The sequence below is a fragment of the Netta rufina genome, assembly GCF_964035555.1.
Source record: "Netta rufina genome assembly, chromosome: 15".
Taxonomy (NCBI): Eukaryota; Metazoa; Chordata; class Aves; order Anseriformes; family Anatidae; genus Netta; species Netta rufina.
This window is the reverse complement of record NC_140138.1, coordinates 9,538,131-9,563,586: the sequence shown is the minus strand read 5'-3', so window position 1 is coordinate 9,563,586 and position 25,456 is coordinate 9,538,131. Positions and strand designations below refer to the sequence as shown.

The 25,456-nt window shown below is 41.5% G+C and overlaps 3 protein-coding genes across 3 annotated transcripts in view; all 3 read left to right on the top strand.

The window, feature by feature from the left end:
* Positions 1 to 10,432, top strand: part of SMG1 (SMG1 nonsense mediated mRNA decay associated PI3K related kinase) — a 66,562-nt gene extending 56,130 nt beyond the window's left edge. The window contains exons 52-63 of the mRNA XM_084296124.1: positions 841 to 991; positions 1,082 to 1,271; positions 1,500 to 1,969; positions 2,979 to 3,116; positions 4,038 to 4,190; positions 4,530 to 4,709; positions 4,931 to 5,158; positions 5,595 to 5,806; positions 6,006 to 6,112; positions 6,829 to 7,008; positions 7,103 to 7,209; positions 7,864 to 10,432. Coding sequence (XP_084152250.1) covers positions 841 to 991; positions 1,082 to 1,271; positions 1,500 to 1,969; positions 2,979 to 3,116; positions 4,038 to 4,190; positions 4,530 to 4,709; positions 4,931 to 5,158; positions 5,595 to 5,806; positions 6,006 to 6,112; positions 6,829 to 7,008; positions 7,103 to 7,209; positions 7,864 to 7,941 — 2,194 coding nt within the window. The 3' untranslated portion in view covers positions 7,942 to 10,432. The remainder of the gene's footprint in view (positions 1 to 840; positions 992 to 1,081; positions 1,272 to 1,499; positions 1,970 to 2,978; positions 3,117 to 4,037; positions 4,191 to 4,529; positions 4,710 to 4,930; positions 5,159 to 5,594; positions 5,807 to 6,005; positions 6,113 to 6,828; positions 7,009 to 7,102; positions 7,210 to 7,863) is intronic.
* A 2,239-nt stretch (positions 10,433 to 12,671) lies between these two features.
* ARL6IP1 (ARL6 interacting reticulophagy regulator 1) lies at positions 12,672 to 19,246 on the top strand. The gene is made up of 6 exons (XM_084295634.1): positions 12,672 to 12,766; positions 14,445 to 14,578; positions 16,219 to 16,338; positions 17,118 to 17,235; positions 17,896 to 17,980; positions 18,202 to 19,246. Exons 1-6 carry the CDS (start codon positions 12,731 to 12,733, stop codon positions 18,318 to 18,320), a joined length of 612 nt encoding a protein of 203 aa, XP_084151760.1. The 5' UTR covers positions 12,672 to 12,730; the 3' UTR covers positions 18,321 to 19,246.
* Positions 19,247 to 20,157: 911 nt separating this feature from the next.
* On the top strand, positions 20,158 to 24,917 carry RPS15A (ribosomal protein S15a). The gene is made up of 5 exons (XM_084295687.1): positions 20,158 to 20,194; positions 21,159 to 21,296; positions 21,900 to 21,979; positions 23,507 to 23,592; positions 24,785 to 24,917. Exons 2-5 carry the CDS (start codon positions 21,164 to 21,166, stop codon positions 24,876 to 24,878), a joined length of 393 nt encoding a protein of 130 aa, XP_084151813.1. The 5' UTR covers positions 20,158 to 20,194; positions 21,159 to 21,163; the 3' UTR covers positions 24,879 to 24,917.
* Positions 24,918 to 25,456: the final 539 nt, after the last annotated feature.

Sequence of the window (25,456 nt, the reverse complement as noted above, 5' to 3'; positions counted from 1 at the left end):
TCTGGAGCTTTGGAGAGCAGCTTTTGCATAATGAATCAGTGACTTGATTTAATAACAAAACAAAAGCCTATGTATCTTACAATGTGGGACAGTACCTTTCTGGGAAAAGTGCTTGCTGGTCAACTGAGCTGATTCAAAAGCTTCCTGCCGAGTTAAAGGAGTGGTCTTGCTGCTTCCTCTGAGACAGTTACAGTGGCTACATAAGCGGTATAATGAAGTTTGCTATACCAATTGAAAACAATTTATTATTTTCCCTCTAAGTTAGTTTTCTTCCTGCTTAACCTGTTGGCAAGCCTGCTCATCTTGGTAGGTGAGGGTCAGAAGTGATATAAGGGAGGGAGAGGATAAGACCATCCTTTCAGGAGTGGTAAGCTGTTAAACCATCTCAGCCATAACCTAAGATCTCATCCTCCACCCTTTTAGCCCATATGTCATTCAGTCTATTATATATGTGTACATTGTCAAAGTCAGTACTTGTTTTTAAGGAAGGAAAGGTAATATTTGCATTATTTAATATTTCTAATTTTTTTTTACCATGCTCAGAGGAAGTGCAGACTGTATCCTCTACCTATCATTTGACTTTATAGTTGATTCTTTAATACAGTCCTGTATTACATAACATCCTTGACTGTTCTCACAAGTCCAGCATTAGAACTCATGTGCAGAATCATATGGAAAAGGGGAGGACAAAGAGCCCAGGGAAAAAATCAGCTTAATTCTGAACTGCTCTAGCTGTAGGAACAATGAGTTTGAGAAAATCCTGTTTCTGTTTATTTGTTGGAGACTAAGTAAAAACATGTAATTTTTCCTTCTTTCTTTTAAAAACATCTTTATTTTAAGAGTACTTCATGCGCAGTATGGTGAGCTGATTCAGCCAAGGAATGGTTCTGTTGATGAAACTCCCAAAATGTCAGCTGGTCAGATGCTTTTGGTAGCATTTGATGGAATGTTTGCTCAAGTGGAAACTGCATTTGGTTTATTGATTGAAAAGGTATTGATTTGTTCTTTTTTAAGTACTCTTTAAGCCAGGAGTATTAGAGTTTTATAAATCAGAACTTTTTTTTTCCTTTACATTGCTCAGCTAAACAAGATGGAAATACCTGTTGCTTGGCGTAAGATTGACATAATTAGGGAAGCCCGCAGCACTCAAGTTAACTTCTTTGATGATGACAACAATCGACAAGTTCTAGAGGAAATTTTCTTTCTGAAGAGATTACAAACAATTAAAGAATTCTTCAGACTCTGTGGTACCTTCTCAAAAACATTGTCAGGTAAGTGCATGTTACCAATACGCAGCATCACTTTGTCTACTCTTCATCCCATTTTCTTTAGAGGAGAACACAAAATGAGAGTCACTTATATTGTAACTCCCCTTTCATATATGGCAAGTACCTAGAAGTTAAAAATAAATTCCTGTAATCTTGCTGGTTTTATGTCTGATAATATTTTTCTAGATGCATCCAATGTTTATAACAAAAATGTTTCTTTTCTTCTAAAAGGAATCAGTTCCCTTGAAGACCAGAATGCAGTAAATGGACCTGTACAGATTGTCAATGTGAAAGCCCTTTATAGAAATTCTTGTTTTAGTGAAGACCAAATGGCTAAACCAATCAAGGCTTTTACAGCTGACTTTGTGAGACAGCTTTTAATTGGCCTTCCAAATCAAGCTTTGGGACTTACTTTGTGCAGTTTCATCAGTGCTTTGGGTGTAGATATCATTGCTCAGGTAGAAGCTAAAGACTTTGGAGCAGAAAGCAAAGTTTCTGTGGATGACCTGTGCAAGAAAGCTGTGGAGCACAATATCCAAATTGGCAAGTTCTCACAGCTGGTGATGAACAGGGCAACAGTATTAGCTAGCTCGTATGATACAGCGTGGAAGAAGCATGATCTAGTGCGCAGACTTGAAACTAGTATTTCATCTTGCAAGACCAGTCTTCAGAGAGTGCAGTTGCATATTGCCATGTTCCAGGTAAGACTACACCATGTGTTTATTTCCAGATTGTACCTGTGGAAAATGAGATTTTGTTACTGTGTCTAAGCAGTACAGGAAATATATATTTTGTTGAATGAGCTTTAGAGTATTTTTATGGATTTTATCACACTCAGATTTTAGACTATTCTGTAAATATGTAAGGAGAAGTGTTACAGCTAGTTTCTTTGGAAGACTTCCTGTCTTGTAAGATACAAATGTGAAAATTCTCTTGAAGTGAATACGATTTTTTTTTCAGTAACCATTAAGTCTTTTATTAGGAGAAAAAAAGCAATACATTTGCTTTCATACTAGCAATATTGTCCTATTCCCTCCTGCCTTTTTTTTTATATAGAATATGACTGTAGAGAAGGAGCTTGCTTAAAACAGAGGGTATGTGTTGCTGAATGTCATCTTCTTCCTTTTCTTCTAAGTCTTAATGTGTGAAATCTCTCCTTGCTCCCCTGGTTGCCTCATTACAAAACATAAATAGCAGCAGGACTGATCCTGAAAGCATTGTTCTGAGACTTTAGTTAAATACTATTGTATACCTTGAACTTTATGCTGGTATCCAGTTGTATTGTAATATCAATGATCTTGATTTTGTAGTGATTTGTAGGTTAAGGTCAGAGGCTTTGTCCGAGGTGATTACTAAGCCATTTCATAGACTGGTAAGAAAATTTGTCTGTTTTGGTTGTTATGCATCACAAGTAAATTGTTTCCAAATATTGATGATCAAAGAAATGTGAGTAAACAACTCCTATTAAGTTAATGACTGATTAATGGTCATCAGAGTGTCCAAGCAAACAAAACGTGGATCACAACTACTTACATAATTAAGTATTCAATGTTTTAAAATTTTAAATGTTCTGGTTCTGTCTTCTGACACCTAATTCTTATAAGAGCATTTTAAAAGGTGTACCAGAGTACTAGAACTACTGTTTGCTCATTGCAACATACTTTGCTTCACAATTATTGACAATCAAGTGTTGTTCTTTTTTTCTTAAAGTGGCAACATGAAGATCTCCTTATTAGTCGCCCTCAAGCCATTTCTGTTACTCCTCCACCTCGTTCTGCAATTTTAGCCAGCATGAAGAAGAAACTTCATACACTCAGTCAGATTGAAGCTTCAATCGCAACAGTCCAGGTACGGCTGTTTCTGGGGAGTTTTTTCAGTAGCATGTTGGAGTGTGACTCTAACCATGTGCTTGCTGCAAGATTATCTGCCACCTCTGGATTTTCTTGCTCTCAAAGCACAAATTTGTGGTATTTTCATTGTTTTTTCCAATCTACTTTGTCATGCTCTGATTGTGTAGTGTTGCACTGATTATGTGTACTACTACATTATTTGGTTTTGCTGTCTCCTAATACACAGTATTCTCTCTGGAATACCATTTCATGAGCAAAAACCCTGATACATAAAAAAACACTTGATTCTGAAGGCTGATATGCACCTAGTCTTTGAATATCAGACTTAAGTCATCCTTACTGTTATTTCTGTTGCAATCAAGTGTCAGAAACTTCATTTGTAGGTCCGGGCAAATCGCTTACTCTATTGAGATTTCTGTATGCTCTGGCTTGACTCATCTTTTTAGACTTTCGGATATCAGCAACATAGGTAGTTTAATTGTTTTAAAAATATATATGTATACTGTTTAGCTTGTTGAATTGTAATTTTGATTTTAGTTGTGAAGATCCTTTAATAATTTTTTGAAGTTTATTTGTAAAATAATCTAGGACTCCTTGAATTTTTATCTAATTTTTAATCTAGAAATGTGATTACTCTAACTTGTTTTTATGTGTTTTCTTTTCTGGCTGGGTAGAATGTAGACAGGTGACTTAATTTCCATAACAATCAAATCCAGTTCTGATGTGTATTGAAAATAAATCTTTAAACAGCATAGGCTAATATTTGTCATTAATGAATGCCTCCGTATTTTAAGTATATGGGTTTGCAAATGTATCTGCTTGTGCTGCATATGCATAATTTCTTTTTAAATTAGTCTTAATATGATATAGTGGATACATATTGATATATGCCTGTGTTTTTTTTCCTCCCCCATTGCAGGAGAAACTAGCAGCACTTGAAGCAAGTATTGAGCAGCGTTTAAAATGGGCAGGAGGTGCTAATCCTGCACTGGCACCAGTCTTGCAAGATTTTGATGCCACTATTGCTGAAAGAAGAAACCTTGTCCTGAAAGAAAGTCAAAGAGCAAGTCAGGTACTATATGTGTAGTACACACTTGATAAGTGCATTCAATTTCCGTTTCCTATTTGAGATTAATTGATTTATGTAGCAGATACTTTGCCTAATCAGCATTTAAAGAGCAGGCACAGATAACCAAATACTTCTGGGAATCCCACTTTAAAAGCAATGGGAATCATATAAGGGAGAGCTGCCAAGGGGCTGGATTACCCTGAAATGATACTGTTACTGTAACAGAGGGGCTTTACTTCTATATTTAAAATTCTCCTTCCTAAGGATATGGAACAAATACAGTTTGTGTAATATGCAGCTTAACTGGAATGTCTTCTTTCTCACTCTTGCTTTGACTTTCAGGTTACTTTCCTCTGCAGTAATATCATCCATTTTGAAAGTTTACGTACTAGAACAGCAGAAGCCTTAAATCTTGATGCTGCATTATTTGAACTTCTCAAACGCTGTCAACAAATGTGTTCGTTTGCATCACAGTTCAACAGCTCAGTCTCTGACCTGGAGCTTCGGTTACTTCAGAGAGTGGTGAGTAAAAATCAAAACAAAATATGTAGCTCTACAGAATTGCTATAATTAAGAGTTCTCCATGTTGTCTTTCATTTGAAGTTAATATTATGCGTACCTCCTAATGGGTTGTAGATTATGCAGCTATTCCATCACCTGCTAAACACTTGGCAGTGGCACTGACACAGTAATTGAATTTTATCTCTGGATAGAGATACAGAAATATTTCTGTTTATTTTTAGGGCACTGGTCTTGAACATCCTATTGGCAGCTCTGAATGGCTTCACTCAGCTCACAAGCAGTTGACCCAAGAAATATCTACACAGAGAACGGTACAGACAGAGAGAGAACAACAAATAGAAACAGTTTGTGAAACAATTCAGAATCTGGTGGATAGTATTAAAACTGTGCTCACGGGTCATAATAGACAACTTGGAGATGTCAAGCATCTACTGAAAGCTATGGCAAAGGTATGCCTGAAACTTTATTAAACTTCTTGCTCAAAACCGTGTCAGTACAGTTGAAGAAAAATAGCACTAGTAACTTTGCTTTTTGAAGTATATAAAAACAGTGAAATGCATTCATGCATGTGGAGTTCAAGACATGATTTTTTTAAAGATTAAATAAATGTTATGAAGCTTTTATTTCTGGAGTTAGGTTAATCGGGTTCTGGTTAAATTAAACCCTTTTTCATCATCTGTTCAAAGATTTTCTTTATGCTTTTAAAATCCTCTTGGCTTTTCATCAGGAAAATAATCATTTTCAAATTTGTTTTGAAATATAGCTACTGAAAGTTATGATTATTTGTAGTCAAATGGCAAACTGATAAGGCTAACAAATGTTCAGTTTCATTCTATTTGCCAAGATATAGCAAGTACTTAATCTTTTTGCACATCTTTGTTGCAGGATGAAGAAGCAGCTTTGGCAGATGGTGAAGATGTTCCCTATGAGAATAGTGTTAGGCAGTTCTTGGGTGAATATAAATCATGGCAAGATAATATTCAGACAGTTCTGTTTACATTAGTTCAGGTTATGGGTCAAGTCCGCAGTCAGGAACATGTTGAAATGCTGCAGGAAATAACTCCCACCTTGAAAGAACTAAAAACACAGAGCCAAAGGTAAGAAAGTCACCTTCTGTCAGCTGAAGACGTTATTTAAATCTATTTGCATATAGCAGAAATGCAACAAGGAGTACATAGTTGGTGGTTGTCTTAAAAATACAGAAATCTTTTTGCTAAGTTTGACTTATAACTTTCATTTTGAGTTTTCAATAACTTTAGTTCCATGTGTTTTTATCGACTCCATTGTGTTTTCTAGTGTCTACAATAATCTAGTGAGTTTTGCATCACCCTTAGTCACGGATACATCAAATGAATGCTCAAGCCCAACATCAGCTGCTACATATCAACCAACCTTTGCTGCAGGTAATATTGAAGAAGTACAAATATTAGGAATTCCTATTAGAGAGGGAATTAACTTTTTATGAGGACTGCATTTCAAAATTTATTAGACTATATAAGCCTATAAAATTCATGTCATTCTGCACCATTTGGTCGTAGTCTTTGAGATCTGGATTTGTTCCACAAAGCCCAGAATACGCAGAACCTGTTGTCATATATATAAACTGAACTACAATTCCTGTTGAAGTTATTAAAATGTATAGTGACTTGAGAATTAATCCTGACACCCAGCAAATGTATTCGTGTCCAAAATAATTTCATTTCTTTGCAGTTATAAACATGAATAAACTTCCTCTGAAGTACATATTTCTTCCTGTTTAAAAACTTACTCTACTCTGAATATTTGGACTAAACACAAGTTCCTGACTTCTATCAAGAGCAATAACTCAATTTTAGAACTGTATAAAACAATCTAGTTTGAGAGGTTGAAAGATCCCATTAAAACATGCTTAATGAAAATGTTCTGCAGTAGAATAAAACCTCTTGTTTAATTCTGTAAAGTGGAAGAAATTATAAAATAAATTAGAAAATGATAAGAGGGAAGCGGTGCACAGTTTAAACTACACATATAAAGTGCATTTGTTTATGGTGAAGTATTGATAACTGCATTTGGTACACATTTAATTGTGCTTTTTTGCATCTAATATCTATTTTAAATGATTTATTAACTTCCTTCACAGCTGTACGTAGCAATACGGGGCAGAAAACTCAGCCAGAGGTGATGTCACAGAATGCAAGAAAGCTAATTCAGAAAAATCTTGCCACGTCAGCAGATACTCCTCCGAGCACAGTCCCAGGAACTGGCAAAAGTGTTGCCTGTAGTCCCAAAAAGACAGCCAGGGACCCTAAAACAGGAAAAGGTAAATAAAGGAGTACCGTGGGCAACAGCAGCAAAAACTCCTCAGTTGGCTTCTATGCAGGAATGTAAAATTGAATTCTATTTTGTGCCTTTAGCTGTGCAGGAAAGGAATTCATATGCTGTTAGCGTGTGGAAGCGAGTCAAAGCCAAGTTAGAGGGCCGAGATGTGGATCCCAACAGGAGAATGTCTGTTGCTGAACAGGTTAGTTGGAAAGTACCGGTCCTTGCTTTAAATATTTGATAGTAAGTATGTGTGTATGCATGATGAACTATGTCTTAAAGACTGAAATCCTTTTGTGGTCCCTTTAGAGATATTTAAATTTTATTTGGAATTTAAATGCTATTTAAATTCCAAAGCAAGTGAAGGTATGTTTTTCCCATGTATTGCTGCATTTTTATCCAATGTTTTTGTTTCCTGTATCAGATTTATATGATCTAATGAATCTGATAAAATGGTCTTTTGTACACGAGTAAGCTAACATTTGTTACATAGCTCTTGGTAACCAGTGAGTATCAGTTTTGTACAGCTGTGTGAAGGACAAGACTGATCTGTTCACAGGCATAACACAGCAATGCTTCTCTCTGAGAAGTTCTCAGAGGACCCATAAAATTGAGAATGTTGTGACTTTTCAGTATAGGGGTTATGAATGAGATGCTTGATCTTTTTGCTTCTCCAGTAGAAATTCTTATTTCTTATCTGGAATACAGAAAGTTATGTAAGTTTACAGCGACTATAGATTTTCTTACTGAAATTTTGTATTTGCAGGGGAAGAAATTTTACAGTAAATGTTAAGATGGCTTAAGCACTATAAAAAAAAAAAGCATGTTTTAATTACTTGTTTGACCTTTTTAATAGGTTGACTTTGTGATTAAGGAAGCAACTAATCTAGATAACTTGGCTCAGCTGTATGAAGGTTGGACTGCCTGGGTATGAGTAGGGAGAAAGCAGATCAGTCTGGTTCAGCGAGGTCAGACATCCACCAGAATCAACTCGGCCTCAGGCATCCATAGCCGCACCACAGTCGGTGGTGATGCATACTGGGGCTTAATCTGAGGAAACCTAGGAAATCTCGGTGCACTGGGAAGTGAATCCTGCAGGATAGCTGCACTCAGGGATACGCTAAACACAATGGTCTGCAACCCCCAAGGTCAAGGGTGCACGTTCACCGCTTGAACAACACGGTTTGTCTTTCTGCTCTGGAAGAACTGCAAACGTGTCTGGGGGTTAGCTGCAGAAAGAAATCGGGATGCTACAAACCGCAGAGTGATTTGGAACTCAATTCCACCTGACCCTGTGAACAATTCAGGAAACACCGAACCCTGTTCAAAGAAAAACAGAAAAAATGGGGCCATGAAGAAATCACAGCAAGGAAGATTTGATGCATTCAGATTCTTGTTACTCCTGTTGCTTGGCAACAGTGCTGGTTGAGTTGACCAGTTAGTACGGAAAAAGGCTACAAAACGTAAACTTCAGAAATGGACTGAAAGCAAAGAGCTGTACATCAGAAATACGCTGCATTGGAAGAACTTCTGAGATAGAAGAAAAAGCCTTTGTTCTCTTCTCCCTTTCCTCTTTCCTTTCTTTCTTCCCTCCCAGCCTCTCCTTGCATACACCCCTCTTGGCTTATTCTTGTAGGTTAGGCGTACTTCCAATATACTTTTTATTTCAATCCTTCTACTTCACAGTTTAGTCAAATTAACAACTTAAATTTTGTTTGGTAAACAAATTTTCCAAAAGCACTGAAAATATGGAACATCAATGATTACTTATGAGTTGGATGGTCAAATGCAAAATGTAATTTTGGTTATTTTAAAGTCATTTCTGTGATTCTATTATGTACAGTTTCTCAAAATTGTCACTGTGCATTTAAAAGTAATGAATCCTACAGGCATTTGATTTAATGTGCACTTCCCTCTGCTTGCAGTGTACACTTTTTTGTAATTCAAATTGTCCCTCCAATCTCATTCTACTGTGATTGCTGTAGTTTCTTTCGTACGACGTAGCTAATCCAATGTAATCTTTACCTTTTTAAAAACCAGGATAGAGTATCTAGTAGAGTTTTACATTGTTGATGACAGATAAACAATAAAGTGATGTTCTGGTGGAGGTAGAGTGATACGCTTTTTACTTCACTTTCCTAATACTTTTAGTTCACACTTGTAAATTATAGTGCTTCAGTTCACAGGGGCATACATATAATCCAGGAAATGAAGGACTCTCCAATTTTTTGTTCAACCAGATCTGTAAAAATTTCTGCAAAGTAATTTTGCTTTGCCAGATTGCTTTTATAGATGGTTGTTCAATAATGCATCCATAGCGAATCTTCCAAGTTTTTTTCAAATCAGTTCTGCACACCAAGTGTGATTATGATCAGAAAAGTCTCTCTAAAAATGGCATCTTCTTAGATCTATGTCTTGCTTGTCTGAGAGTTGTCTAAAATACTTCTTGCTTCATTTTTTTTTAAGTGGGACACCTTTAGGAAAAGGCAACCTCTTTTTCTTACAGCAAATAAATCTAACAATTCAGTTACAACAACAAAATCTTACAGGTGCTGATAGCTAAAGCAGAAATCCACACTGGCATTCTCAACCAAGATAAATTTGCATAGCTATGTATGAAAAGTGTTTATCTTTTGTAAACTCTGTGAGTTCATTACAGACAGTTGCTGAAGAATGAGGTATGGGAAGATCCTTTATGCCATTTTAGTCACTTTTCAGAGTAAAAGCACACTTTAAATACAGCATTTTTTCAATCAAAATTTAAGTATTAAAGGATTTGAGCCAAGCTCACTACTGGCAACATATTCATTCAATTGAATGGATTTGCAGCAGTTCATCTGAGTAGAAAGTGTGGCTAGTTTCAGATAATACAAATTAACACCAGGCATAAGTAGTAGAAGAACTTGTATTATTTTCATTATTTGCACTATGCTGACTAACTGCTCTGCCTCCTCAGTAGGTCTTAGGATTCAATTTCTACTCTGTTGCCAATTTTTTGTGGATATGCACTTTGAAGTGTAAGAATTTTCAACAGACATATGGCCTTTTTTTTTTTTTTTTGCATTCTGATTGCCTGAATAACTCTAGGGAAGTCACAGGCTTTATATTTAACAATACCCTTGCAAATGCATTCCACTGTCCTGAACCCTCTGCCATGCCGAGTATTGCAAGAAAGAAGGTATTGGAATGTTGCCGTGAAGAACATTCATATGCAGAACAAGACACTTTACACTGTTGGTCCTTTTTTACTTTTTCTTCAGTTAAAAATGACCTTATGAACAATCTGTTTGGAGTACCGGAGTAACAAGAGTGTATTATACATGCTGTTTTATTTCTTGGAAGCTGGGGGGAAGGGAGGGGTAATGCACTCACCTGTGGCTCATGTATTATACCTCTGCTATCCAGAAATGAAACACTTGTGTGGAGATGGGTTCTTTACTGCGTAATTTAATAAAATTTTAAAAAATAAAATGTGTATTCATAATTTCCTTATGTCAAACTACTTGTGGTTTTGAAAGTTATGGGGGAGAATAAAATGCTTAATATAAAACAAATCCTAAATTAAAACAGGATTCTACAGAGACTTATATTTGCCTAGCTCACGTTGAAGAGACACCTAAACACCTAACATGCTTAAAAGTTAGTGTGACTGTCAGCATTTGTGAGCTGCCATGTTCTTGGTGAAGGGTGACAATATGGCACACTGGTACAGACTTGGTTAAACCTAAAATTTTTCCAAGGAAAATGAGAAAATATCCTATAAGTTTTTGTAATGAAGTTTCTATAAAAGCGTTGGTGATGCTTGATGCCCACTTTACACTGTGCTTCCACCAGTCTGGCTGGGGAGCATTGGGCAGCAGGGCAGGACCCTATGCTCTGCTCAGTGCAGTGTGCTGGTGCAGCTCTGCTGTTTTGGGGCGGAAAGGGCACCCCGTGAGACTCACTGTCCCACCTGCCCCTCAGCCACGGAGAAGCACACAAGGAAATGGCATCTGCAGGGGTTCGCTTGAATGGGAGGAAAGTTCGAATGGGAAACTGATTCAGGTGCTGGCATGTGAAAGACTAGCTCGAAGACGATGAATCTGACAGTGGCATTAAAGATGATGGAAGTTCCTGGTTTTTTTCGGTGGTAAGTAGTTGTGTTTTTCAGTGAGAATCATACAGATGGGTGAAACCAGGAGCTGGATGGTTATATCAAATAGCTATGGAGGCTGCAAATGCTCCTAGGAATGGTAAAGGCAATGCATTATGCTTTCTGCTTGAGACCATGCTTTCTCAAATACTTTCATCAAAATCACTGTAGGCATTACTTGCTTTAGAAATTAGCTTTTGTGTGAGCTGTGCTGTGGTGCAATTATGGATTTTGAGAGTGGATTCCACCATTTCTTAGTGCAAAACAGTACACTAAGATATTCTTAGATTTTAATAACATGCAAATGAATTTGAAAGATGTTCAAAAATATCATGTATCTGTTCTTTATATACAATCTTGAGCACATCCAAAGAGAACCTGGGAAAAGATCAAACAATTCAGTACAGGCACATGTTAAAGTAGATGGTACATCTGAGACGGTAGCCTGCTCTCTCTCCTTCATTTTTTCCTCTCCATGAAACTGGGGAGAAGGGCTGGAAAAGCACTGCAATTTTTGTGCCGGAAATAATTAAAAATGTGGATTTTTTTTTTTGCTCTCCGTTTGCCACTGCATTGCAGAGACTATGATTAAGCTCATAGCATGTGTGACTGTAACATTGAGGAAGCTGTGTCAGAAAAAAATACTTATATCCTAATGCCTTTCTCCCATGTCTGTTCTCATGCTGCACTGACCTAAAAAAAAATAAAATTGGTGGACAGGTGGCAATTACCCCAGCTGGGTCAGCTGCGGTTGTCAGAGCCGGGCAGCCTTCCTGTGTGGTAACCCAGGAATCCCCCCCGGGCGCGGTGCTGCCTCGCAGCCCTCCTGCAGCCCTGCTCGCTGCTGAGACACCCGTGGCCCTGCGCTGCCTCAGCAACGCGCCCCCCGCGTCCTAAGCCCCAAACCCGCCCTCGAGCCCTGTGTGCCGGGGAGAGGAGCCGCCCTTCTCGTGGTAGCACCACAGGGAACGGCCTCGGTGTGTGCCAGGGGAGGCTCAGGGTGGAAATGAGGAGACATTTCTGTCAGAAAGAGCGGGCAGCGCTGGGACGGGCTGCCCAGAGGTGGTCACCGTCCCTGGGGGCGTTCAAGGAGGGGTTGGGCGTGGTGCTTGGGGACACGGTCAGTGGGTGACACTGGTGGTAGGGGGTGGTTGGACCTCGGAGGGCTTTTCCAACCCTAATGACTCTATGAATTTTACGAAACCCCAAACCTTCCACTTATTTGCCTCTTAAAAACGACATTTCCGGCGCTGGGGGGGCAAAGATTTAAACTACAAACACGCGCCGAGCGCTGACAGCCCCTGCGCTGCCCCGCCTCCGGCAGAGCTCCCTCAGCGCCCCTCAGGCCGGGCCCCGCCCGCCCGCCGCCGTCGCATTGCGACGGAGAGAAGGGAGGAGGTGCCCGCCCCGCGCGCTGATTGGTCAACCGCCTCGCTTCAAACCTCACCGCCCAACCGGCTGCGGCGTGGGTGCGGCGAGGGCTCGGCGATTGGCCCGCGCGGCGTTCGAGCTGGCCAATCGGGACGCGGACACGGTGCTGCGGCGGCTACAAAAGGCGGCGGGGGCGGCGGTGTGAGGAGGGCGGCACAAGATGGCGGAGGGCGACAACAACAGCGCCTACCAGCTGGTGAGGGGATGGGACTGCCGGGCGGGAGCTGGTGGCGATCCCTGCCCTGCTCGGGGTGCCGTTTAACGGCCGCGGCTGTGTTTGGGCTCCTCCGGCCGTCCCCTCAGCGCCGGGGCTGAGTGAGGGGGCAGCGGCCGGGCTGTTGGGCGGGGGAGCTGGAATGCTCCTAAGCTTAAAGAAACGCCTTTATGTCTGTAACTGTAAGCGTGGGTGCTGGAAAGGCATTAAAAAGCAAAAGGTGAAGAAGGGAAGCTTCCTAGAGCGTTATTTATTTGCGTTTGTTGTTCCTCGCCTGGGAAGGGATGAAGGAAACCCTCCGCCGCCCGGGGGTGGAAGGGAAGCCTGAGCTTCTGCAGGAAGAGTCTGCTTCGGATTCAAGTATCCTAGAGGAGCGGATGCCCTATTCACAACAGTTCACACTTATGGAAGCTTTTTTTAATTAAGGGAGGGGAGGGGGGGGAAACACCACTGTGCCAGATCCTGCCCATCAGGAGTGTTTAGGTGTTGACAGAAGCTGACTTGTGGTACCCTGACCATGATCAATAACGCTCTTACCTCCCGGTATGCTTCCCATTAATTTTCTCTTGGTTGCAATAAATGCAAAGAGCTGGAGTTAGTAAAGCCAAACCGGCTTGTCATAAACTGATTTCTGGAGTAAAGCAGCTATTTTGTATGAGGTTTTTTGTCTATAACACGAGGAAGATATAATGACTGAAGGGTATTCAGCAGTCTGTGAGATAGCTTTCTGATCTTTTTTTTTGCCCTGAAATGTGGTTTTCAAATAATTCAGATGGTGTGACAAAAGTAAACTATGCCTTACAGTGGTAGCTGCGCTCAGCTGTCCATATTTAGTGGTGTCAGGCCATTTAAGATAAGAGCAGCATGTGATTGAGAACTACATCTGCTCTATCTCTGCACAGCACATGTGCAGGTCTCCATGGCTTTTTACCCCTTGCTGTGGGGGCAGTCAGCTCCATTTGTGTTTATGAGGATTTTGCAATATGTGAGATCCATTGTTCCCCTGAGGGCAAACTATTAAGCCATGCTAAATGTGGCACACCTGAGGTGAACTGCTTAGTGAGCTGGTGCCAGGGCAGGCAGGGCCTCTTTGCAAAAGGTGTGTGGGGAGGAATGGAGGAATAACATGGGAACAGCAGTTTAAAGGCTGCCTGGTCACTGTCGTGGGCAACTGGTAGGAAAACTTTCTCTGCATGCCAAGTGTGATCAGCTGGATAACTTTTCCGTACTGTATTTCTGAGTCTTTTCAACTATCTTCCGTATAGCAAAATGTTAGTGTTGGACAACATCTAGAAAACTGATTGACTGTGTTAGGGTTATCTTTGAAAATGCTGCAATGTGAGAGCTATTTAAAATATGTTTTCCTGATGTTGAAAATTAAAAGTTGAGGGGTTTTAGCTGGGCTTTAAAACTCGACTTTTTCTCTAAACTGAGGAAATATTCAAGGAGAACACCTTGATAAAATCTGTGAGGAGGTAGCATTTAGCCTGGGAAGATACGCTATTACTTCCCTTCTACTGTGTCATAATTTAGTGTGTTATTAATAATTTAATTACTTGGATTCGTGGCTGGGGTCTCTGACATTTTCTTCAGCTACTTTGTGTGGGAACCAATCTGATTCTGACTAGTAATAACACTTTCTTCTCTTTTTTTTGTGTAGGCTGCGGAAACTGCTAGCTTGGAAGAGCAGTTGCAAGGATGGGGAGAAGTGATTTTGATGACTGATAAAATTCTTCGCTGGGAGAGAGCCTGGTTTCCTCTTGCGCTGATGAGTGTTGTTTCCTTTTCTTTCCTGTAAGTAGCTCATAGAGAGAGCATGAGCACTGTGCTCATGGCTAGTAGCAAAACTGCTAAGAAAAGACTACAAAGACGTCTTAAAACAATCACATAGGAAGGCTCTTCGAGTTCTATTTCTGAATGCGTGTAAACTTTGAAAAGAAAAACCCAGAACTGAGAACAGGAAGTAACACAAGTCGCATCCTACTGGGGGGATGGTGTTTTCTGCAGAAGCTGTTTGGCAGGCGGAGTTGCTGTAGCTCTTCAGCATGCTCAGCTGTGTGCTGTTCACTGGTGTGTTCTGCTTGTCAGATCTGGTCATCTTCTGGCCTTCTTCCCTAAGCCACCAGCAATACCATTATGGTCATAAGGAAAAACCTGCTTCCATAGGGCAAACTTTCCTTACTAGCTATTCTGTGTCTTTGCTGTGGTGTTTAGTGACAAATTCAGTTGGTTTCACACAACTTGGTCCTTCTAGATTCTCTTTTCTCCTTTGAGAAAGGAAGAGAAGAGAATGACAGGCTGAATGCAGCATTGAGTCAAAGTGGGAGGATGTAACTTGTCTTTTGACGGGGGTACAAAATGGGCGTGCTGGAGGCCTGTCCATGCCTTTGTGTGCCATGGTGGTAGTCAGGGTGGCTCCTACCTACCTTGTACAGGTAAGTGTCCACACCAGCTGGAGAGTTGCAGCTGCATGCGCTGTTGGACTAAGGAAAAGAGGGGACGTACGAATGTCGAATAAGGTGAGGTAGGAACAGTGTCTTCTGGCTAATGCAAATTTTATGGCCCTCAAGAGAGGTGAGGAGGGTGGAAGTCAAATGAAACTGAAAAGTAATTTTGAAAAGTAATTGTAATTTTAAAAAGTTATGTGACTGCAGGAAATACCATGTTGAATAATAGTTGAAGGAAATAGAACAGCTTCAAATTCTTAATTGGTGCTGTATTGAAGACGAATGTTCAGCACAGCAGCACTGTGCCAGATGTGTAGAAAGCTGGCCCTGCAGTGGTTTGTCTTTCTTCACTGTTCAAGAAGTTCTGCAAAGTGCAAATAAGTTACACAGGACTCAACTGAATGTTAACACGCTTATGAGAAAAGCTAGTTCTTGTCCACTACCTGTACAGCTGCATTTAAATGGTGGCAAACCTCATATATAAGAGCACAGCACTGTCCTGCTTGGAGGCTTGTGACTCCTTGTCTGAAACAGGTTTGGTTAGTTGTTGCAGGTGAGGCAGTAAATAGCAGCCTGGAGTGTGTCTGGACCCTGTGATTTACTTAAGAACCAACAAGATGAGAGTTTTCACCCTAGCTAGTTGTTTCACGTGTTTCCTCACTCATCCCCATCCCAAACTCAACTTCTCAACTTCTGGGAGAGCAATAATGAACTTTTACTTGCAGTGAACATCATATTGTGCTTTCTGTATTGCGGCACTTTATGTTCAAGTGCATTCAGAAAATTGTATTTTGATCTTTTCATCTGAATTTCCTTGTAATGAGGTTGAAGTACAGTGCTTAAACCTCTTTTCATGAGTAAGATGAGCAAATTTGTCCAGCTTCAATTTTTTTTCAAAGGGGTAGGTCTACTATTTGAAATCCCTAGCCAATCTGTTGAGATGGCTGAATACATTGAGTGTTTATTGCTTTTTTTTTTTTTTTCCAGGATGATCTACTACTTGGATCCGTCAGTTCTTTCAGGTGTCTCCTGTTTTGTTATGTTCCTCTGTCTGGCTGATTATCTTGTTCCTGCTCTTGCACCTAGGATCTTTGGCTCTAATAAATGGTAAGAAAAGCTCAAATTTAAATAGCTTGAGTGTAAAGGAATTATTAATTTTAGCAAAATGGGTATTTACCACTTTGCAAATGTCAAATGATTCCTATGTAGTCCTTGCAATTGACAATGTCGATAGTATATGAGGTGAGAACTCATGTAAAATGTCTTGCTTTTTTTTTTTTTTTTTTTTGAAATGTAACTACTGCAATATGTCTTTATTGTTCCTGTTGAAGGCGTAGGGTGCATTCTTTGCGGTCCATTAGAGATTCTAGTTCTGCTAAAAATATGAAGGGGATTGTATTCTATGTTTGGAAAAAGTAGTAGCTGTAAATATGAAGATGAAGTAATGCCCAGGGATCTTAAGACTGATAATGTGATCATAAGTGATTGAAATAACTTCAAAGAAGGGCAGGGCTTATGAACACAGTACACTGGAGGTGAACCATATTTGAAATGGATTTTGTGTTTAAAAATTCTAGTCTGCTTTGACTAGTGGATAAATGTTCTTGCCTAATGTACTAAAGGAATGCACATTGGTATTGAATAATTAAAAGCAGTGCTCTCCTGTTCTGAATAGGGGTGGTTCAGTGGTTTTTTCGGAGTTGATTTGAGAGACAATGCTCTATTAAAAATAGGGTACAAAATGAAGTGGGGCAAATGTCAGGATAAGTATTGGACAACTTTTCTTTCTGCTGGGAAATAGTATGAGACATTTAAAAAAAAAATAGAGATGAAAACTTGGGTTCTTATTCCTGTCTTTTTTTTTTTTTTTTTAAAAAAAAAAAAAGGACTACAGAACAGCAGCAAAGATTTCATGAAATTTGCAGCAACCTGGTCAAGTCTCGTCGCCGAATTGTTGGCTGGTGGAAACGTCTCTTCACAATAAAGGAAGAGAAGCCTAAAATGGTAATGAGTTCTGGGAGTTGGTTTTAAATGATCTCTGCTTTGTTTAGTCCGAAGTTCTTTAGCAAGGAACATGTCTGAATAAACCAGTATTCTTGAAGCAGGAACCAATGATTCTGCCTGTGGCTTAATGCCAGTCACACATGCTAGTCAAACCCTGAGTGGCACGATACCTGTCTTTAAAATTGCAATACTGCTTCAATTAGAAGCGTACTCTTGATCTTAAAATATAAATTGTGTTTCTTTGGATATTTCAGTTTTTAGAAACAGCCTGTAAAGACCACATTAAAATAGGTGTGTTTTCAGTTGCACACCATCTGCCTGAAAAACAAGACCTTAACATGTCAGTGTAAGTACAGGAGCTACGAAGTATACTGATGAGGATAAAGCTTCAGGTGCTGAGTGAAGCAGAAGTTTTACCAGTGGGGATAGCAAGGTGTGAGGGATAGAAAAGAGTTGCTTTACTGTAATAGTGATGGCCTGAAAATAAAAGGGAATGTACAGACAGTCTCTAATCACAATGCTAACAAGGCTGCGTGTATTGCATGGGCATGACCTGGGAACTTTAGCAGGTTTTAAACTTTGACATGTTGCTGAATGCTGAGGGGAAGGCGGAAAATTCCCAACAGATCTGTGGTTAACTGGTCTCTTTGCTTGTTTTAGTACTTCATGACCATGCTTTGTTCCCTTGCTGTGGTTGCCTGGATTGGACAGCAAGTTCACAACCTCTTTCTGACTTATCTCATTGGTAAGTGTGTAGTGTGCAAAGCAAAACTGAGTTTGTTAGCTTCCTAAAATGGTATGAGGCTGGTAGAAGTAAAACTTGATTATTTGTTGAGGGATTTTTTTTGGCTTGGGGTTTAATTTTTGTTTTTCAGCAGTTAGTGGGGCTTACAGGAAGTGAGGAATTGCAAGGTGACAGAAGCTTGTTAAAGGGTTAGTAAATAATTTTTGGTTTTGTTTCTCCAGTGAGTTTCTTGCTGCTGTTTCCTGGATTAAACCAGCATGGGATCATTACGAAGTATGTTGGAATGGCAAAAAGGGAGATAAACAAGCTTCTCAAGCACAAGGAAAAGAAAAATGAATGAAGACTTGACTGCTGTTTGCAAAGTTTCCTTGGAAAGAGTTTTGAGAATTAATGTATCTATAAGATAATAGAAGTAGTATTGCTCACTGGCTTGCTTTTTTTTTTTTATTGGCTCCCTGATGAAGTCAAAATGTCACTAGCAGCTGCTCTGGGTTTCTCTCTTTTGCTGTCCAGGTTAAGGTTCTGCAGCCTGCAGCTATCTCATAGGAAGGATCCTGGCCTTTGCCATGCGGAGCTTTAGTTTTGTCAGCAAATGAAGAGGCCCCTTACAAAAATGCCCCATCCCGATTGTAGTGTGCGACAGCGTTCTCATAACCTGTAGCTTCACTGGTTAATGTCTTGTAGTTACAGCAAGTATGAAAGTTCTGGAAACTTCTTCTTGGAAGCTCGTTACTACTGAGCCTTGTGGAAGGGGCACAATTAGCTGGGTAGGAATGATCATAGCTGAGGGGGGGAGTACCCACATCTGGGGCAGAAGGTGAGCTAGTTGTCTGTTTGCTTTTCTGGCTGCATAGACCAGATCATCTGCTAGATTGGGGTCTGGATATATAAATTGTAGCTCTGTAGCTGTAGTGTAAACCTCAATTTATTGCACTGAGACTGTAGACAATGAGGTAAGGTGTGTTACCTTAACAGCTGATTGTTCTGAAACTGCTGTTGTCACAGAGCCATGTAGCATGTTTGGTCTTATGAATGTTGTCTGTACACCATATCACCCTGAACTTCTTAAGTTTGTCTGTTGTAAATAAGCCTGTCTGAGTTGTTTGTGCTTTTCTATGACCTCCCTCCTTTTTTAAAAACTGAACTTCTTTTCTTTGAAAAGCTAAAACCTGTGTTAATGCATTTTAAAAGTTTACTGTTTTAAAATGAACTCTTGGTGTATTGTACCTGTTGAATAGGCAAATACAGAGTAAGAAACTTCTTCCAGACTTGTTCTTTGACCATACAAAAAATCCCGTGTGTGCATCTGAGGAACTGGAGGAGGAAGTGGTGTTTGTGTCATGTGGCAGTCCTGTGCGTGGCTGGGTCCTCCTGCAGCACCTCCCTGAGATCAGCACAGCTCCTGGCAGTGTGGGGCCAGCTCCTGCTGGAGGGGGGCGGGCTGTGAGGCTGTAACGCCACCTGTGGTTAATTAACACTGGTGGAAGTCCCCGGGGCTGTGGACAGTCAGGCTCAGGAAGTGAGTCTTGGAGTAGATCTCAGCTGCAGAGATTCATTTGGGAAGTGCTCTGCTCAACTGGCACGAGCTGTTGGTGGAAGAAATGGGGCATGTCAAAAGGCAACGGGGGCCGGGTGCTGGGAGCCCTGCTGGCACCTCCGCCCCGTGCTGGGGCTGGCTCAGAGGGAGGCAGCTCCGTTACAGCAGGAGCCGTGCGTTCCTTTGGAGGTGTAAATTCCGGCGTGAACTCCCGCTGCAGCTTTGCCATGGGGATGCTGAAGGGCTGAGGGTGGCGGTCTGTGTGCTGCCGGCGTGCGGGGCCCCCTGGAGCTCGGGGGGAGCCGGGGGGAGCCGTGCCCCAGGAGCCTCCCCGTGCTTTGGCTGCGGGCAGGAGGAGCCCCGGGCCCGGCCCTGTGCCGCGTTCCAGGGCTGCCCCCTGTCCCCGCCCTCACGCAACGCCGCTTCTTTTGTCCCCTCGGGGCCGCCGTAGCGGCAGCGTCCCGGTCGCCATGGGAACGCGAGAAGCCGCCTCGCCCCGGAAGCGCCTCCAGACCAATGGGGAGGGGCCGAGCCTCGCGCGCCGCTGCCTCCCGCCCGGGTCTCGCGGGCTCTCGCGAGATCTCTCCGGGCCGCTCTCGCCACCCCGCGGCCGCGGCCTTCCCATAACCCCGCGCGGCGCGCCCGGCCCCTTCCTTTTCCGCCATCTTGCGGCGCCGGTGAGTTGGGCGCCGCTGCCGCCCCCGGCCGCCATCCGCCGCTCGCCGCTGCCATCCGCGCCCCGCCGCCGCCCCCGCCCGCCCCGCCGGGCCCCGGGGACTGCCCCCGACCCGCCCGGGCCGCTTTGAGCCGCTGCCGCCCCCGCCCGGCCCTCTGAGGAGCCCGCGGGGAGCCGGGGGGGGGGCGCGGGAGGGCGCTGAGGGAGGCGGCGGAAGCGGGGCCGTGAGGGGAGGCCCGGGGCGGGCGGCGCGCGATCGGCCCTGGGGGCGGGGGGGGCTGCCCGGCTCCGGCCTGAAGCCGCGAGTGCGGCGGGAGTTGGCCCGCGGGGAGCGGCCCCTGGGTCTGGGGGCTGCCTGGGGGGCTGCGGCCGCGCTGGCTCGGTTGGGGGTGGCTCGGTGGGCATGGCACGGCTCGGGGCGCTTGTCCTCGTCCCCGGAGTGCAAGAATTGGTGCCCATGCTCCTGGGTGGAAGAGCCGCGTGTTACTGTCGTCCTGTAATTCCTCTGGTGGTGAGCAAGCTAAGCAGCGTCTAGCATAGTTAATGCCGTGCATGGGCTGGTCCTTGAGTGGGGCTGATACTGCGTAACTGGGTTATAAAACCCCAAACGCTCACCTGGGAGAGATGTCACACGGATGACATGTCTTCGTGGTGGTTTTCACATCTTCATATGTGCTTACTGGTAAAGTTCAAGTTTAAACAACACTTTCCCAAGTTTTTCTTTCCCAAGATTTCCCAAGTTGTTACAACAGCTGTGCATTCTTCTGAGCACACCTGAGTGTGTATTGACTTGCTTTTTTTGTTTCAGAATGCCTTTTGAGGTTTAGCACAACTTTTTTTTTTTTTTTTTTTTTTGTCAGTCTTAGGTCTTTTAGATCTAAAATCAGCCTTAGAAAGGCGTCCTTCTGTCAGTGTGGCCCTGATGGAAACCTGGTGTACGTAACTGGCTCTCTCCTTCCCCCCAGGCACCATGGTGCGCATGAACGTACTGGCCGATGCTCTCAAAAGCATCAACAATGCAGAGAAACGTGGGAAACGCCAAGTTCTCATCAGGCCATGCTCCAAAGTAATCGTCCGGTTTTTAACTGTGATGATGAAACATGGTGAGTGGAGACCCCGCAGTGCTGATGTTGCTCTGGTTCACGGTTTCTGTCTGGTTTGCTTTAGTGACTGAGATTTTCAGGTAAACTTGAGCATCTTGTGGAGTTGATTTGGTTCTTTTCAGACTTTTCACAGTGAATTGGTGATAATTGTTGTTCTAAAATGATTATAAATTATGAACGTAGGCATGTTTTTAGGTGAGTGTGCTGTTAATTGTTTTTGGGGGGATAAGTTTATTGATGACTTTTTATATACTGTTACAGTATTCTTTATAAAGGAAGTCCAAACAGAACTACCACAAGTGTCCTTGTCCAGGACAAGTTCTGGAGAAGAAAACACCAAACCAACCACTATTTCAGATGGGTTCCACCTTTACAGAGTGTAACTAAAGACAGCAATTGATACTTGGGTGCAACTGAGCCATATCAGAGGCACACGTAAAGTAACTTAAAGCATAATTGCTAAAAACTTCTGGAATTCTGCAGATGCTGTAGTGTTATGGTGTTTTGTTTTTTTTTTGACTTAAGATGCTTGAAGTGAGTCAAACAAGCTGTGCTGTATCTTGTTACCATCTTTTGATTTGTCCGTTTTCTGATCTTCTCTAGGTTACATTGGTGAATTTGAGATAATTGACGATCACAGAGCTGGGAAGATCGTTGTCAATCTCACAGGCAGACTCAACAAGGTAGGATTCATTTTCCTGAATTCACTTCTCTGGGGGGATGGTTAAATGAGGCTTTTTTGTTTGTCTGCTCCAATTCTGAATGAATTACTCGTGAGAAGAGGGTATTTAATTAAGTCCATGTAAACGAGAGTAATATCGGTGTTACCAGTAGTTATCAAATACTAAACTTTAGGTTCATAATAGTTCAGTTGGCTAATTACATTTCTGTTAAACACACCATGCCACATCTTTGTGCCACATCTTTGGGGAAGTCAGCTTGTAGGTACCATGTGTTTCTCTTAAGGACTTCCTTGCTATCTCGTGATTTCTCTTTATTTGACGCCGTAGTTATCTAGGAGACTTTTGTCATAGGAGAGAGCAACTGAGTTGCTTTCCAGTTGATGTTTAATACCTGTAAATGGTGAGAGCCAACCCCCCCTGCTGCTGCCAGATGAGCATTGCTTGTGGTTGAGAGAAAGGTAAATGTTACATTAATTAGTGCTTTGCGAATTCCTGGGGTGTACGAGGTACTTCTAGGTGTTTGGCATTTTTGTAACGCTTTTGACTTAAGATATTGAGTAGTTTTCTACTTCCGTGATGACATGCTGTGCGCCATTGTTTCTAGTTATGCTATTTGAATGAGAAGTGGTTTTTAAGTAAAGAAAGCTAAAGTTAATTTGCAAAAACATGTTGAGGTCTGTTTCCATGATGAACAGATAATGCAGCTGAAAATTGCCTCAGTGTAGTGGCAAAGAATCTGACACAACCCCCATTTACTAGTTTTATGTGTCTGTCATAAAAATAATCTGTGTCAGATTAGAGAATAGTGTTTCTTGAACTCTTTCTGGATGATTTTGTAGCAGATCTTTCAGGGTGCAGCTGTATGTGATGTTTCTCTCAACAGCTGCAATAAGAGAACAGTTGTTTGGTTCAGGAAAATGTCCATCACTGCAGTAAGGTGTCCTGTTTGGCTCTTGGAAGTTAAGAAAATTGGAGCCAGTGAGGTAACTAGAGGTGCTAGTCGTGGTTATGGTCAATAAGTAATACGATTAACTTGGCGATGCTGGTAACTGTGTGTGTTACTTTCTCCCTGTTTAAAACCTAGTGGTTTTTTTGTTCTGTTTTGTTTTGTTTTGTTTTTGCTAACTCCATATGATGATTAGAAGTAGTCTGTCCTTGAATAATCTCAGTTTTTTGATGAAGTAGGATACTACTTAATCTTTAATGGTTTATGGCATGCTTTTGTGCTCTCCCAGGTCTAGTCATTAAATTGTTTAGCATCAGCAGCAGTGTGTGTCACTCTGTTTAGGCAAGAGAAAGGAGGTGAGGCTAAGGAAATAAAAGCTGAACAACTGTGAGTCGTGGTTTCTCTGAGAGAAAGCTATTTCATACTACGGTGATGATACATGCTTTTGATACTCTAATCTTTTGCTGCCAGAATATTTTAATTGCAGTTGTTTAATTCTTTCATATAATGAGTTAGAATGACAGGTGTACAAAATGCACTTTATACAGTTCTCCAGTTTGTAATGGAATTCTGTTTTATAGTGTGGTGTAATCAGTCCCAGATTTGATGTTCAGCTGAAGGATTTGGAAAAGTGGCAGAACAACCTACTGCCTTCGCGTCAGTTTGGGTGAGTATGGGGTGGAGGTGAATCCGTGGCTGGCATATGTGAAAATGATTTTTTTTTTTTTAAATTACACTTTGATACTGCCTGAGTTAAGAGTCCTGTGATACTTCACTCATTAGTCTAAAAGGAGATAAGAGCCTAAAAATTCAACTTCCATACAAATACTCCTTTTAGCCAGTTCTAAAGGGGCACTATGAACCAAGAACAGTTTTTTGTTTTGCTTGGCTTTGGTACATCCTGGTTTCACCACTTCTGTAGTTTACCAAGAAAACAAGATTTTTCTGTTGCTCATTTTAATTTTATGAATTACCCTTTAGAGATGGGAGAGGAGTAAGGGAAGTCAGTAGATGACTGAGTTGCAGTAGGGTTGCAGTACTTTACACTTCCTGATTGTGTACAAGTTGAATAAGATATTAAGTGGTGCAAGACTCAATGAGTTTTGAACCTCTGAAACACAGATGTTACAGTATGTTTTTCCCTCCCCAAACTCACTAAGTCGAGAGTAATAAATTGCAGTAGCTCAGCCACTCTGCCCCATCAGAGGCAGGATTAACAGTTCCTTGTCATTTCTCTTCTTAAAGCTCTGGTGATAAGCTGCTTAGTTGAGCTGTACCTACATAGCTGACTAGCATGTGTTGTCATATGGAGATTTTTCAAGAGTATTTATAGAGTGGTAGGACAGGAGGTTTTCAAACACAAAGATGTTTGAAGTATGCTGATAATCCAAATGATGGCATTAGAAATGACTCAGGCTGCTTCAGTTGTCAGTCTGGGTCCAGATATTCATCTGCATCAGGCTGAGCAGTGTTCAAAACAGTGAGTGACAAAGCATTCAGAGCTGAGCTGTCTGGCACCATGGCAACTCTACCTGCTCCCAGGAAAAATGTCTGTGAAATAGAAGAAGATTTTGTCTGAGAGCTGTTACTTGCTACTGCTGGAACAGCTAACCTGACTTCTGGTAGGAACGTGTGAGTAAACCTCACTGGAGAACAGAAGGTTGTGGACGTGCTTTGTGTGTTTCGGAGTTGTGAGAGAAGTTCCTTTTTCATTGATAACATGATCTTAGCTATGTTAGGCTCTTACTGAAAGAATCAAATCTTACTATTGTAATACAAAAATGAAGTTAGTGCCATCAGCTCTGCATGAACATAGGACAAAACTGACAATAAATTGAATGTTTGTTCTTTCTTAATAGGTACATTGTTCTGACAACCTCAGCTGGCATCATGGACCATGAGGAGGCTAGGCGAAAACACACAGGAGGCAAAATCCTGGGATTCTTTTTCTAAAACTTGTAAAAGAGGTTACTAATAAATTGTTCAAATGGACTCTGGTCTTTCCACTTGGTATTTTAATGACTTGTAACGGTACCTGCAATAGTGCTTGTAACAGAAAACTCTTCAACAGTGCTTAAGCTCTGCCTGTACTTCAAATGACACTTGGTTTCCACACATTCCTGGTTACAGCTTTAGTTTCTGTTAATGATACAACAAACTTTTAATAGTTACCATTTGTTTTGGATGACAGCTACAGGTAGTTGTGCAGAATATCCTCAGTAGAGAAATTATTGTGTTAAACTGTACTTTGATACCCGCTGGTGAGATCACCTCTTAGCTCTTAGATACGTGGGTCACCACAGTTACAAAAGTGCAACTCCATAGCTTCACTTTTTGGCCAAATAATAGAAGATTCCTTGCCAGAAACTATTTACTGCTTGAGGTTTAAGATTATGTATTAAGTTACAAGATGTAGGGTTGTGGAGTAGTTAGATGACTGAAGTTTGACTTTAGATCACAGAATTCTTAAATCATACGGTATTAAAGAGTAATTAAGGTATAAGGGTGAATTGTTCCTTTCCCTTTGTGTT

Bases quoted from the DNA above. Each gene is read 5' to 3' on its own strand.
- ARL6IP1 (XM_084295634.1), top strand. From the start codon at position 12,731: ATGGCGGAGGGCGACAACAACAGCGCCTACCAGCTG. The intron at 17,236-17,895 runs GTAATGAGTTCT...TGCTTGTTTTAG, and splicing joins AGGAAGAGAAGCCTAAAATG to TACTTCATGACCATGCTTTG. The intron at 17,981-18,201 runs GTAAGTGTGTAG...TTGTTTCTCCAG, and splicing joins CTTTCTGACTTATCTCATTG to TGAGTTTCTTGCTGCTGTTT.
- RPS15A (XM_084295687.1), top strand. From the start codon at position 21,164: ATGGTGCGCATGAACGTACTGGCCGATGCTCTCAAAAGCATCAACAAT. The intron at 21,297-21,899 runs GTGAGTGGAGAC...GATCTTCTCTAG, and splicing joins AACTGTGATGATGAAACATG to GTTACATTGGTGAATTTGAG. The intron at 23,593-24,784 runs GTGAGTATGGGG...CTTTCTTAATAG, and splicing joins CTGCCTTCGCGTCAGTTTGG to GTACATTGTTCTGACAACCT.